We start from the raw sequence: 14,527 nt of genomic DNA on the forward strand, positions 1-14,527 counted from the left end.
TTTACTAACTAGTTATTAAACTATTTTTTTTTTTTTTTTTTTTTCAATCTGGGTTGGCCAGGCAACCATTGAAAAATTTGGCTATTTTCAGAGTATTTATCTCTCTAATTCTGTAGGAATTTAGAGAGATAAAAATAAAAATAATAAAGCTAAAATGTAAAAAGAAAGATTTCAACTGGATTATCCTTTCTATAACTGGCGAGACTTTCATAGATAAAAATGCTTAATACCCCCTTATAAAGATAAGCAAAGAGATAGCGGGTTATACTTGTTGTGGTCGTCCTTGTTAAAAATAAATCTTTGGATAAAATACTAAAACTCAGATAAAAAAGCAGAAACACATTACAAAGTTGTAAATCACTTGATTATTAAAAAGAATTTACGAAGGAATTTTATCATTCTTTTCCTGAAATTTACCCTCTGCTTTCTTTTTTACAAACTTCATGCATATGTTAATGTAATTTACAGTTTTGCTTTATGCTTTCAGTTTCATACCGGCCATCGCCAGCCAAATAAACCGTGAGACGATAAATTGTCGATCAGCAAAAAAAGTCGTTAAAGCAAATTATAGATGTTGTATTTAAATTGTTAACCATGTATTCTTTTATATAACAAGCAGCGAGCCTAAAGATTACTGCAATTGTTGCATTTTGCTACCGGAGCCTTTTGCAACTTTTGGAGCTTTTTGATTATTGTTTTTTTATTATTTCATTTTAAATGGAAGGGAAGAAATGACATCACCACGGTGAGGCATTTGGAAGTCAATATAAAAAAGTTTTTTTTGTAATAGGGGAAAACCTCAATGAATGGGACAGTTTTAGCAAAATGCTTTTTAAACGTAGATAAAACTGTTTAATATATATGTTAAAAAATGTTTGACAACCACCAACTCTTGCTCAATGATATAGTAAAACAAAGAAATTGGATTTGCATTTGGCTATTGGTAAAAAGAGAGTTTTGTTGGAGCATGACATTTGTCCCATTCATTAAGTATGTCTCATTCAATGGGAAAAATAAAAACATTTTTAAAAATTACTTTTTACATTCGAAAACACAATTACATTAAATGTCATAACGGTCAAAGCGCTATAGGACGAATGAGTCGATCAGCTGAATTCTTGTTTCTTTGTAACAGGAATTTAAACATCCTTACATCGATGCTTCTATAAGAATCTGAGTTTGTCCCATTCAATACTCGTCCCATTCATTAAGGTTCTCCCCTACACCAATTTGATCCCTAAAAGCTTACTAAAAAAATCGCCCTCTTCGTCGGAATAAGTTAAATGAGTGTTATGCAAACTGGGATTTACAAATTATGTTAATTATGTTAATTATATTAATCATCTACGTTTGGATTTAAGTTTTATGAAATATTTGATTTATCAGATTTTAGCGCATTAGATTTCTTTTTCTGATATTTAGAGAACATCGTTTTAATCTTGGAATGCATTTGAGTTTTTTTACAAAACATTTGTATATTAATTGACGACTGATATTGAACATTCCGAATATTAAACACTTCAAATAAATTTAGAAAAACCTTTTAAAGGTATCCACGTCTTTAAAAGTTTACAGCGCAAACAGCTTTTCAAAAGAAAACTTCTCCACGTTTGCACTTTCTCTTTAAAAAAAAGCAAATTTCAAGTAACTGAAAAATGACCAAACATCAATAATTAGAATGGAAAGAAGAAAAAAGAAACATAAATTGAATTATAAGGGAAAATCTGTAGCACAATACTTGAATGCATTCTCATAAATTTTTGGGAACCTTTGTAATGTCTGGGAAAATCTTTAGTGTAAACTTTAGGGTATTCTTCTGGGTAGTCTTTAGGGCAAATATCCTTGAATCACCCTCTCAGTAGTGTTCTTACTCTCAGTTAGTGTACGTTTTTCTTTTTTCGCTTCGTTTATTTCATTTTTTATTTGTCCATAAATTATCATGTTTGAACATTTGCAATAACTGAAATTTTGTTAAAACAACTAAAAGTGTTAAAAGTCTAATATCTTTTGTCAAGGCGAGTCAAGAGTTGAACAAGACAAGTTTGAGCGCCTTTTCATTTAATAAGAGAAACTTGCTTTGAGCCAACATCTATTCAAGACAGACGTCAAAGGATTAAAGTTTGCGGTTTTGGTTGCTTTTATACGCACAATCCAGCCCGACGTAAAACGCTTTGAGTTTAGCAGTTTTTAGCTCCGGCTAGTGGTATTCTTGAGGACCACTCAGTGTATAGAGACGAAGGAACTAAAAGCATAAACTAATACAAGTGATTTGATCTTTACTCGTGATTTGGATGGTACATCTTGCGAGGTAAAGATAAATGTTTTAATTGAAACACAAATGCGAAAAATGAAAGATAAATGTTTTAATTGAAACATTTATCTTTCATTTTTCGCATTTGTAAAGATAAATGTTTTAATTGAAACACAAATGCGAAAAATGAAAATAATTTTTCATTTTTCGCATTTGTGTTTCAATTAAAAAAATAAAAAATAATGTAATAAAAAAAGTGCAAGAACAAAGTGCGACCTTAAAACCGAAAATTAGTTTAGTTCCAGCAGAGCTAACCTCATATTTGTAAAAAATTATATTTTAGCGTTTAATTAATGAGTACATTCCAAAAAGATCAGGCAATATTTATTTTTTACACATCTCCATTTAACTTTAAAATCATAAAACCTGAGTTATCTTTAAAAATATAAATCACATCGAGATATACTAAAAGCAAAAATTAATATATGCAAAATGAATGTGTTTTTTCAAAATATATATGTAGATATTTCGCTTCTTAAGAGCTGTTTAAAGTTTTATAGTTGGTGGATATTTATACTTCACCATATAAATTGTTGTTACAACAATTGTAGTTACACAATTGACACGCACAATTTCACTATTCAAAAAAAACTATTTGAAATCATTTTATCGATTCGGAATAACGGAGTTCAATGGAAAATCCGCTCAATATAATGATTCTCAGGTCATGAGAACCCAATCGCGGCAAAATACCAAAGACGGCATCTCTTTGTAGCGGGTTGACCATATCTTAGAAGGTTGACCACATCTCTTAACATAACGGAAACCGTATTAAGTATGACTTAACGTTACTTTGAAATCTAAAAAACGGAAACCAGCATTAAAAACACAAAGGCAATTACTTTTCAATTAAAACAAAGGATAATGACCTCGCACAAAAGCGCAGCGAGTTCTCTAAATTAATTAGTTGACCAGTTCGTTAACTTGATGGTGTTCCATTAATGTTCCTTAATGTTGTTTGTAATCAAAATAAATGTTACATTTTAAAACAACAAAACAATAGTTTTTTTTAAATATTTTTTTTATTCTCCCAAAAAAATTTAGTTTCATAAGTAAAAATCGCAAATCGTTTCATATTAAAAAAGTCTCCTACATTCTTTAATACGTTAAAATAGAATTCAAGTCGTTTCTTGTATATTAAACGATGTATCAGACACCATTTCCTTAACAAACGTTATGAATAACGTTTTTAAAAGTTTTCACATGTCAATAAGTATTCGGTCATTGAAATTTTAGAAGATGCTTACTTCAGATCAAACCTTTGATACTCCTATAATCTCAAACGATCTTTTGGGGTGTTAGTGGTTAGGATCGGAATTTCTTTTTTGTGTTCAGTTTTGGATCAATTGATAATCGATTGTGTGATCGTTATCTTTTTAACGGAAGACGAATTTTCGAAGAAGAAAACTTCAAAAGAAAAAAACATTCCAGGCTTTTGTTTTTAAAAGAGTTAATTGGTTGATTTGTTTTTGTGCGTTGGAATTATTTTAATACTAAAATAATTCATCACCGATTATCGTCTGACTGACGCATTTGTCATTTGTATTAACACCTTTGTTAATAAGTCGATATTGCATTGTCTTTACGTTTTTTAAGTGATTAGCTTAAAGTAACTGATCGTTACTTCAACAAATAAGTTATAAATGCATCAAGCGTGAGTAGTGTTTTCGAGTCACTTTGATGTCGGTTGTTGCAGCAATTTTAATTCTCTGCTGATGATTAATAAAGACGGCGTTGTTTTATATTGCTGATGTTGTTTTTATCATAATTAGTCTACTATTATGAGTGCTAATAATGTTTTTTACTATTATTATTGTTATTTATTGCAATTGCTATACTATATGATCTGCTCATCATTTAATTACTATCACCATATGATCAGATGGTCATTCATGGTCATGATGAGATTCCCATTTTTGTATCAGATATTTATTTTCTTTTTATGATCATGAGTGTGATGATGGATGATGATGATGATGATGATGATGATGATGATGATGATGATGATGATGATGATGATGATGATGATGATGATGATGATGATGATGATGATGATGATGATGATGATGATGATGATGATGATAATGATGAGGGGATGATGGTAAACATGCCACCACCATACTTACACTAAATCATACTTAAGATCAGCATCATATTACTAAACAAGGTTATTCTCATGATCATTGTCAGATCGCTTTTGCAATCTTCATTGTTTTTAATTAAAAATACAAAAAGTAAATTAGAAAACCGATCAAAGTAATTATCAAACTGTTTATATCTCTGCTAAATAATTTCTTGTCTGTTTTCCTTTTCGTTTGCTATATGATTTTTTTGATAAAGTAAAATATGAATACTAATAGCACAGTTTAAGTTTAAATTCTTCAAGAAATGCACTTCATAAGTACGAATATCTGAATTCATAAATATGCAAAAAAAACTCAAAATTTTCACAAAGTATTCAAATATACTTTGAGGTGCATAAGTAAATGAATTAGATTGTGATTGGTGCATACAACTTACTATGTACCACATGAACAACTAAAATATCTCAAAAAATTGCGTTAAAGAAAATTTCAGTAAGTAGCTTCAGCATTTTCTTTTAAACTCCCTCCCCAAACTCTCTGTTGAAACCCCCTGCCCATTTAAATGAATATAGACCCATTACTCATTGCAGTGAAAACACTGATATTTTTGATATCAGTGTTTTAAGTGCAATGAAAACTGCAAAACGCTAATATCAAAAGAAATCAGTGTTTTAACTGCAATTGTTAATGGGCCAGATAAGTGATGGAAAAAAAGAAACATAAGAAAACCTATGTTACTAACATATGAAGTCAACGTTTTGAGTTTTTGACACAGAGATTGATTAATAAAGACTTAGCTTATCCTCTGCTGTAGTTATCCTTCTATGATGAACCATAAACATAAAAAGAAAACTATAACAACAGTTCTTTTAAAATCGAGAATTCTTTAAATAGTAAAAAAGGTTTTTAATATTTTCTGTATTTAAGTGACTTTGTTGTAAAGAACAAAACGTAGACCAGCAGATCACTTGCCGACGTTAGTAACTCAGTTTGAAAAAATCATGTTTTTTACAAAACGAGTCAAACGAGTCTATTTACAAAACGAGTTTTGGTGTTCGGAAAGAACGTCAAATGTATTTTTCAAAACTATTTTTACAGGAACAAAATGTAAAACATTTTAATGATTTTTCAAAATCTTAAATCGAAAGCATAATAAATTGTCACAATAATGGTCAAAAAAACAATCCAACATATACTCAACAAATTTTAACAACATTCAATAATTAAAAGAGTCGTCAAAACAGGTGCTAACATTTCCTTTATTGTCTTCATTAAAATATTTACCTTTTACTGAGAACATCGCAGTGACATAAAGAGAGGAGGGTAAGTAAAAGTTTGATGAAAGGGTAAAGCCTTCGTAAATAAAAGCAAATCAATAAACAATCTGCGTAACGTCTGATGCAAGTCTTACTCTGAGACAAGTCTTAAAATTCAATAAAGTAATCTGAGGTGTTTAGAGAGTTTAAGTTGCATCCAGCAGATATGACGTTCTCAATAAGAAGAAAAGCTATAATATACCTAACAGAGTAATATCCTAAGGTACCACCAAATATTTAATATCCTAAGGTACCACAAAATATTTGATGATTAAGTACCATAAAGTAAAAATACCGAAAGTAGAAGTAAAGTAGAAGTTTAAAGTTCAAATTGACACCATCTAATTGTTTTTCAATAAATAAAACTTTGGGTTTTATTTAACAATTGCTTTAAACAACCTTAGGGGGAAAAAGTTGTTGGTGAAAGAGTTGCTGATTTTTATGCAAACATACCATTTTTTTAAAGACTTTGCGACAAATTTTATTTTTAAAACATTTTTAGAGTATTTTATCGTTGTTTTTTTTAAATCATTTTTTCCTTATTAATTAATTTTTTTTTTTCTTTTTTATCTAAACTTACATATCTTAACATTTAAAACTTATTTAAGAATAAAAAGTGCAGATACAGCTTTTATAGATGATAAAATAAAATTGGGGAGTTCAACAGATTTATTTTAAAGAAATAACATTCAAAATGCTGAAAACGCTCACTTTCTTTAGATGCATGTCCTGTTTACTGCAATCCCAAGTTTTTGTTTATTGTAACCATAGTATCAACGAGATAGTAGTAACAAAAATGCAGATATAGCTGTTATAGATGATAAAATAAAAAAATGAAAAAAAGAAAGAATAAATAGTAGAAATTACAATTACATTTACTAGAAAAGGATAATGTTCATGTTAAATAAACGCTGATGAACGTGTTTACCAAAAGTGCTTCTTGTTTGTGAATTAAAAAGAAATTAGGAAAAATAGAGCCTGTGTATATTTTTTCAAAACAAATCACAAATTGAAGAAAATAAAAACTTTAAAGTTGAATCTTATATAAAATCAATACAGTGAAAATAGACATTTTCACCGATTGATATGTAATAAGTTTATTTTATATAATTATCTCTTGTAAATGACTTTATTTTAATTTTGGTTTTAATTGAATTTTTTACCTAAAAAAATTTAAAGATTTAATTATTTCGTTATGAAACTATGATACAACCTTTTAATAGTCTATAATTGTCGACAAAACGAGAAGCAAAATTATCTGAGCATCATATTGTGATGCACTTTTCAATGCTGATAAGACCTCGCATTTGAGTATCTGGTTGTCGCGAAAGTCTAGCCATTTTGAGTAACTTGGTCATTGTGTGTTTATTGGTGAGCATATCTTGTCCTTCTTCTTTTTTATCTTCTTATTTTTTTTTCATTTTTTATTGCAAAACAAAAAACCATGTAACAGAAGATTTAAATAACAGAGCATTTCAGAATAATTACAATCTTTTCCAACTTTTTTTACATTAAGTTTACACATTTTCAGTGTAATCATTTTTTGATAATAATTTTTTGAAAGTTGTAATATAAATACTTACTGTAAATAGTTAATGCATTTATCTTTGAATTGTTTGGATATTTAAAAAGTCATTAGAATTTCATGAAAATGAAAGCAGCTAATTATTTAACCCTTTTAAATTGCAGATTGAAAACATTACTTAATCGTTACATTGCACGCGCATTGATAAAGGCGTACATTCGTTTTTAATGTGATTATCAACACAATAGAAACAGTGAATAGAACAACAAGAATCCTTTATTTATAGAGTTAAGAACATCGTCTCTAAATTTTAGTTAAACTGCGTTGATAGAGTGTTTGAGACGAATAACTTCAGTGAGAAGAGGATGCGCAATACGATAACTGGGTTGTTTCATCAATATATTATGAAATAAGTTAAAAGCAATAATATTTCAAGATTTTGTTAACAATAATAAGTCAAAGTTTCTAGTTTGATTTTCTAAGTAATCGCTTACTTCTTTAAGTCCACGTGCATCGTATAAAGGCTTGAGAACATCCTTAAATGTACACATTAGTCTTTTCAAATGTACACATTAGTCTTTGATAACTAATAGAGGGATGGCAGGTAGAAACCTGTCTTCCAATCATACATATTTCCTTTTCTTTTTATTTTGCATTATTTTTTGTTTTAAATTAAAGTATTTCAGCTGTGGGAAATGATTTTTGGATGATTCAAAAAAGGGATGTATCAGATTCTACGAAGAACTTTTGTTTTGAAACTAATATGTTATAAATTATTAGTTGTAAAAAATCTAAACGAAAAGTTAATTTTTCAGTTGATAAGTTGAAAATTGTAGGAGATGAAAATTTTATTTCATAATGTATATGTTTGATTTTTAAAGATTATTCTCGCTTCGTAAGCCAGCCGAAATGACATGTTACTAAAATTTATATATCTTTAAAACTTATCATAAGTAAACTGTGTATTAGAGAACATAGAGAGTACTAGTGGTGTTTTGTAAGCAAACGTGTGTTTTGACAAATCTCAATCTGTTTTATCATTTTTTTAATATTCATTTTTATGTTATTTTTATTAACAAGAAATTTCTGTTAAATTGAAAATGAGATTGATGATGGGGATCTCATCTTGCCCCTTCATGCCCCTTATATTTTTATTTTTTTTGTTTATCCTTGGTTACCATCATTTTTTGTTTTATATTATTTTAGAAAAGAAAAAAATGTTGTTAAAATGATAAATTTTCATTTACTTAGTATTTCTTTAAATTATTGATGTTCTTCACTTTAATTAAAAGTAAAGTTGAAGAAAATATCTTAGAAACAATGAAACTTTTATACTTATATATTTCAAAACTTAATGTTTGGAAATTATTTTAAATTTATATATGTATATGTATATGTATATGTATATATATATATATATATATATATATATATATATATATATATATATATATATATATATATATATATATACACACACGAGCAATTCTTCACACTTTTATACAATACTTTGTTCGTAAAGATTTTAAAATGTTTTGGATATTGAATTTTTGTTAGAAACCATATTAAGTATGATTGACTATAAAAAGTTGAAAGGGAAGTTTTAACAATGGCCGACTCTTTCAATAAGTTACGTTATTTTTTATAAGGAACTTTGACCTAGGAAGAAAATGTAAAAAACTTTTTTACAATGTTTTAAAATGGTAAGAGTTTATTACATGTTGATGTCTGATCGATAATTATGAAGCAGAGGATTTTCAAATGAACAAAAAAAAATAAACTTAAGCAAGAAAATCGTAGATGTAATTAAAATAGTAACGTTTTGTAGTATTTAATAAAGATAGAGAAATAGTCTCTTAAGTAACTAATGATTGCGTTCAAAAAGAAGTTGTTTTCATTCCGCTATTTTAGAATTCACTTTCATCTTCTTCAACAGAAAACGCAACAGTTTTAGAGAAATTTCATATATTTGATTATATCGTATGCTTTATTTAATCACGTGAACTTTTTGTCAATTATTGAATCAATATTCATGAGTAAATGATTTTTTTGTCTTCGTTCATTATATCTGTTATTACGAATTAGCGGATTGTATTTTTTCTCCCAAAATTGTTTTAATGTGTTTGTTTAGATCATTTCATGACACATTTTGTTCCATTTAAAAATACTGAAAAGAAGACGACATTAAAACCGAAAAGTAAACGACAATAGGTTTCATAACAGAAATGGAAAAAGGCGTAGTATTAAAAAACTTTCAAGATGGATCAATCATCATTGATACGTTGCATTTGAAGGCAGAGGTAACCTAATAAATATTTTTAAAAAAATGCTGACGAGTTAATCACCTTATTTTTGCTAGCGGTTATTTTTATACTAACGGTTATCAAAAATTATTATTGACATCTTCAACATGACAAATCAAAGTGAGTCAAATTCACTCTTGCAATTTTTCTAGAAACTACAGAATAATAATATAAAACTTGGAAGGACGGCAATATCCTGATCAAAACGGCCCTTTTCTTGTCTGATAAATATCGGATTTTGAATTTTTCCGATCAGAAGAGTGTGAATTATGCTATTTTAATGTAACACTATCAACGCTGATAGGATCTTGTGGGCGTCCTAACGGACACAAAATTATGAATCTTTATCACGTAATGAACATCAAACCGAAGTGCACACGAAAAATTGATAACTATTAGTGATAACAAAAAATTGATAACTGTTAGTGAAAAACTGATAACTATAAGTGAATGAAAGCACAACAATTACAAGTTTAAACAAATAGCTAATATAAAGTGAATGAAAGCACAACAATTAGAAGTTTAAACAAATAGCTAATATAAAGTATTTTAAATTAAAAAAAATATTAAGTAATAAAAAAACCAAAAAAACTTGTATCTATACCAAAAAAATATTAACAATTATACAACCGAAAACCAAAAAAACCAAAAAGCATAAAACCAAAAAATATCAATTGTAATGAAAAAAAAAAAAAAATTACTAAAAAATTTGCTATTAATCAAAAAAAAGTCATTACAAAACCAAAAAAAATTATTTTAAAACCAAAAAAAAAAAACTGTTATAAAACAAGAAATAAAATTTTAAAACTAAAAAAATATTATAACAAAACCAAAATATGGTAAATGTTATAAAACCAAAAAATATTAACTGTTATAGACAAAAATATTAATATAAAAATAAATTATATATTATAATAAAACCAAGAAGGAATATTATAAAACCAAAAAATGTAATGAAAGATAATAAAACCAAGTAAAACAAAGATAATAAAACCAAATAAAACCAAGAAAAATCATTAAAAGAAATATCAGCTGTTTTAAACAAAAATATTATTATAAAATATATCATAAAAAAAAAACAAGAAAAATTATTATAAAACCAAAAAGTATCAATTGTAATGAAAGAAAAATATTATAAAACCAAAAAGTATCAATTGTAATAAAGAAAAATATTATAAAACCAAAAAATATTACTATAAAACCAAAAAATATTACTATAAAACCAAAAAAGATTATTTGTTATAAATCAAAAATATTATTATAAAACCAAAAAATATTAACTGTTATAAACAAAAATATTATTGCAAGATATATCAAAATAAAACCAAAACCAACTATTATAAAACCGAAAAATATGAATTGTAATGAAAGAAAAATATTTTAAAACCAAAAAACATTACTATATAACCAAAAAAGATTATTTTTTACAAATCAAAAATATTATCATAAAACTAAAAAAAATATTAATTTTTATAAACAAATAATTGTAATAAAATTTTAAAAAATGCTATAAGAAAACTAAAAAATATTAATAGTTATAAACAAAAAATAATATCATAAAACAAAAAAATTATTACTTGTTATGAAACAAAAAATATTATTTGATATAAAATAAAAAATATCAACTATTATAAAACCAATAAAAAATTTATATTGTTGTAAAACCAAAAGTATTAAGTGTCATAAAGTAAAAAATATAATTATAACAATAACAAAATATTTTAAGTAATATAATACTGAAAAATTTGAAATATTTTTCAAAACTATAAAACCAAAAAAGATAAATTAATATAATAGAAATATTAAAAATATAATGGTACTATAAACCAAAAAATATTAATTAATATATATATATATATATATATATATATATATATATATATATATATATATATATATATATATATATATATATATATATATAAAGTATTTAAATAAACTAAAAAGTTTAAGTAAATTTAAACCAAAATATATTATCATAAAAACTACAAAATATTACATAATACAACACCTATAAGTTAAAAAAAAAGTAAATCTACCTGTTGAATCACACAAGAAATCTAAAGTAATGTTATGGCATAATAAAACAAAAAACATTAGTTATTTTAAAACCAAAACAATTTAAGTATTAAGATAACCTAGAAACTATAAGTACATTTTTAGTTTGTTTGGTTACATGGATTCATAATATATAATGGATATATTTACATATTTTTGAACTCATGGGGTTTGTTAACCTTATTTCCATATTTGGTCCTCAAATTTCCTTATCTGGTCCTCAAATTTCAAATAATGTTGAAAGTTTTTGAGTTTTTAAAATTTAAATATTATCAAACCAAAAAAAATTTAAGTAAACTTAAACCAAAAAATATTAAGTAATACCTGTAATTTGAAAAAATGGTAAATCTACTTGTTGTATTCCCCTCTACTTCCCAATAAATGTAACTAAATTTGTCAAACTCAGAAAAAATGAAATGGTTTACACAATTAGGAAAAATAACTTTACAAAAGAGTTATAAAAATCAAAGTTTTAAGTTAATGAGATTTTATATATATATATATATATATATATATATATATATATATATATATATATATATATATATATATATATATATATATATATATATATATAAAATCTCATTGGTTTAAAACTATGATTTTAATAACTCTCTTGTAAAGTTTTATATATATATATATATATATATATATATATATATATATATATATACATACATACATATATCTTCTTTTTGTTTTGTAAACCATTAAAAGATGTCGTGCTTTCTTTCAATTTAGAAAACTATATATATATATATATATATATATATATATATATATATATATATATATATATATATATATATATATATATATATATATATATTAACCTTTAAGTACTCTGATGTAAAAAGGTTCTAAATATTCACTTTATACTTTATAGAAGTGAGATACTTAGAAAGTTACAGTAGAGTATACTTTTAGAATCACAATATCTTTTTTACTATCTTCTCTATCCTGTATAACCATGAATATGATCAACATCTAAAGATGTCATGATCAAATGCTTATCATCTTGTGGTGATATGATGCTTAACTGAGCTCACAAAACTTTTTGTCTTTAAGTCAAGAGACAAAAAGTAATAAATTTGATTATTCTAATGGTAAAGGATTTTTGTTTACAAATTGCAGTATCTTCATATACATATATTCTCCTTAGATAAAATTGAAACTCAGTCTTGCATGCATAATATACACTTACATACCATCCCATTTCAAATTTATGTTCAAATGGAACTTAAATTTATTATCCATAGCTATTAACTCTGATATGTAGTTTAAAACTTCCATTTTATTGCAGGAAAACACTACTGTGTCAACTAAACTAAAGTATTCACTAGAGACTCTTCATCCTTTCTCCGTGGCACAGAAACTCCTTCTAAAATCACGCTTTTTTTTACACATTTTGAAAGATTCAAATGAAAAATCCTCAAATGATTTATTTCATTGTACTTGTGAAGCAAAGTAATGTCTAGATGCAAAGTCCATAAAGACCTTGTTGAAGAAATTTGTCTTTTTCAACTAGATAACCATTCTGAAGCAACTAAACGTTACATGTTTACTAGAAGTAGTCTTACACGAATTGTTTTACATCTCTAACTAACGCTGTCGGTTCGGTGAGTAATGACCCAGCCTCAACTGTTAAATTTCAAACCGTACGCATGCGTAGTTTTAGGAAGTATTTATTGATATGAAAAACTTCAGTTGACCCAAGATAAGATCTTTCGCGTAATTGAAGACACTAGTTGTAATGTAGTATCGGGGTAAATCAAGGAGGTCTAGTGCGGTACTAACCCAACCACCTTTTTCCTCAATTAAGTTATTTAAAAGCAGAAAAACTAAAGTGTGTAACGAGCTATGAGATGTTTTTATAATAATAGAGAACTTGTATTATGTAAAATTTTGCAGAATATGAATCAGAACTTTGTCTTGTTCCTGATCTCACCTTTTGTCTTATCTGGCACTCACCATTCTTTTATATTACCAATGCAAATCATTAAACGTGAAATAATTTTTAAGAATAATGGTGGTTGGAAGGTTAACGATGGTTTCTTATTTTTGTTAGCTAAAAAAAGCCATAAACCCAAACACAAATAAAGGAATGGGTATTATTTTGTTTTAACCTTTTATAAAAAAGTGTAAGATTTTTAGTATGTAGGATTTCTAAAGACCTCTTTTTCCTAAGTACTGCAAATTGTATGTTTTTTTGTATTTCTTACAAAAACAATCGCCAATAAAAGTTCTAATTCCATTCAATTTAAAATTCAACTTCCTGTATTTGTAACATTTTATATCAAAAAAAAAAACTTGTTTAAGTCGTAACTTCTTCGGATTGAATTGGATACCTTTTTTGACGCTTAAAGATATTTGATCTTGCAGATTCATAAACAATAATTGTATTGCATCTTAAAATTATATCATTTTAATGGTATGATAAAGGTTTTAAAAATTGCTTCAATCTGGTTGAAGCAATTAGGAGTTTATCGAGAGAATTGACGGGAGATCTACCATTTTGAGTATTGGTGTTAATTTCCGCGGCTTTTAGTGTGAAACGTTTAATTGATTGAACAGACTTTAAATGAAAAGGGGTTTTACGGCATTTTATAATTGAAAAGCTTTTTAATGCCCGAAAAAAATTACATTGCTTAAAGTGTATTCTATAACTTCTCATCTGAAAAGATTGACAAAAACTCACGGGCTTCTTTGATTTCGCCAAAACTTTGTATTTTTTGAAGATGTGAGAAAAAAAATCCAAGAGCAAACTTTAACAGCAAATGAAACTTGATTGAAAATACTCGTAAAAAAATCAATTACTTTTTAAAAATTGATAAGAATTGAAGAAGTACATATCAACAATAAAAAATGGCTTTTAAAACACTGCATAAACTTTCAAAGCGATGGTGATGCCTTGCAGGGAAATTTAGGAA

The 14,527-nt window shown here is 26.3% G+C and overlaps 1 protein-coding gene across 3 annotated transcripts in view; it reads left to right on the forward strand.

The window, feature by feature from the left end:
• The window catches only part of LOC145188719 (pre-mRNA-processing factor 6-like), a 104,378-nt gene that overhangs the window by 70,249 nt on the left and 19,602 nt on the right, over positions 1-14,527 (forward strand). Inside the window, exons 1-2 of one of the 3 annotated variants that reach the window (XM_090088674.1) lie at positions 2,184-2,308; positions 9,368-9,536. In XM_090088674.1, the coding sequence (XP_089944800.1) occupies positions 9,462-9,536 (75 nt within the window). In that variant the 5' untranslated portion in view covers positions 2,184-2,308; positions 9,368-9,461. Of the gene's footprint in view, positions 1-2,183; positions 2,309-9,367; positions 9,537-14,527 lie in introns of those variants that run through there. The other 2 variants (XM_090088676.1, XM_090088680.1) reach the window with 2 other exon arrangements.

This window comes from Hydra viridissima, unplaced genomic scaffold (genome assembly GCF_058129835.1).
Source record: "Hydra viridissima isolate aposymbiotic clone 2 unplaced genomic scaffold, HvirCarnegie_v1 scaffold_5, whole genome shotgun sequence".
NCBI classification, from domain to species: Eukaryota; Metazoa; Cnidaria; class Hydrozoa; order Anthoathecata; family Hydridae; genus Hydra; species Hydra viridissima.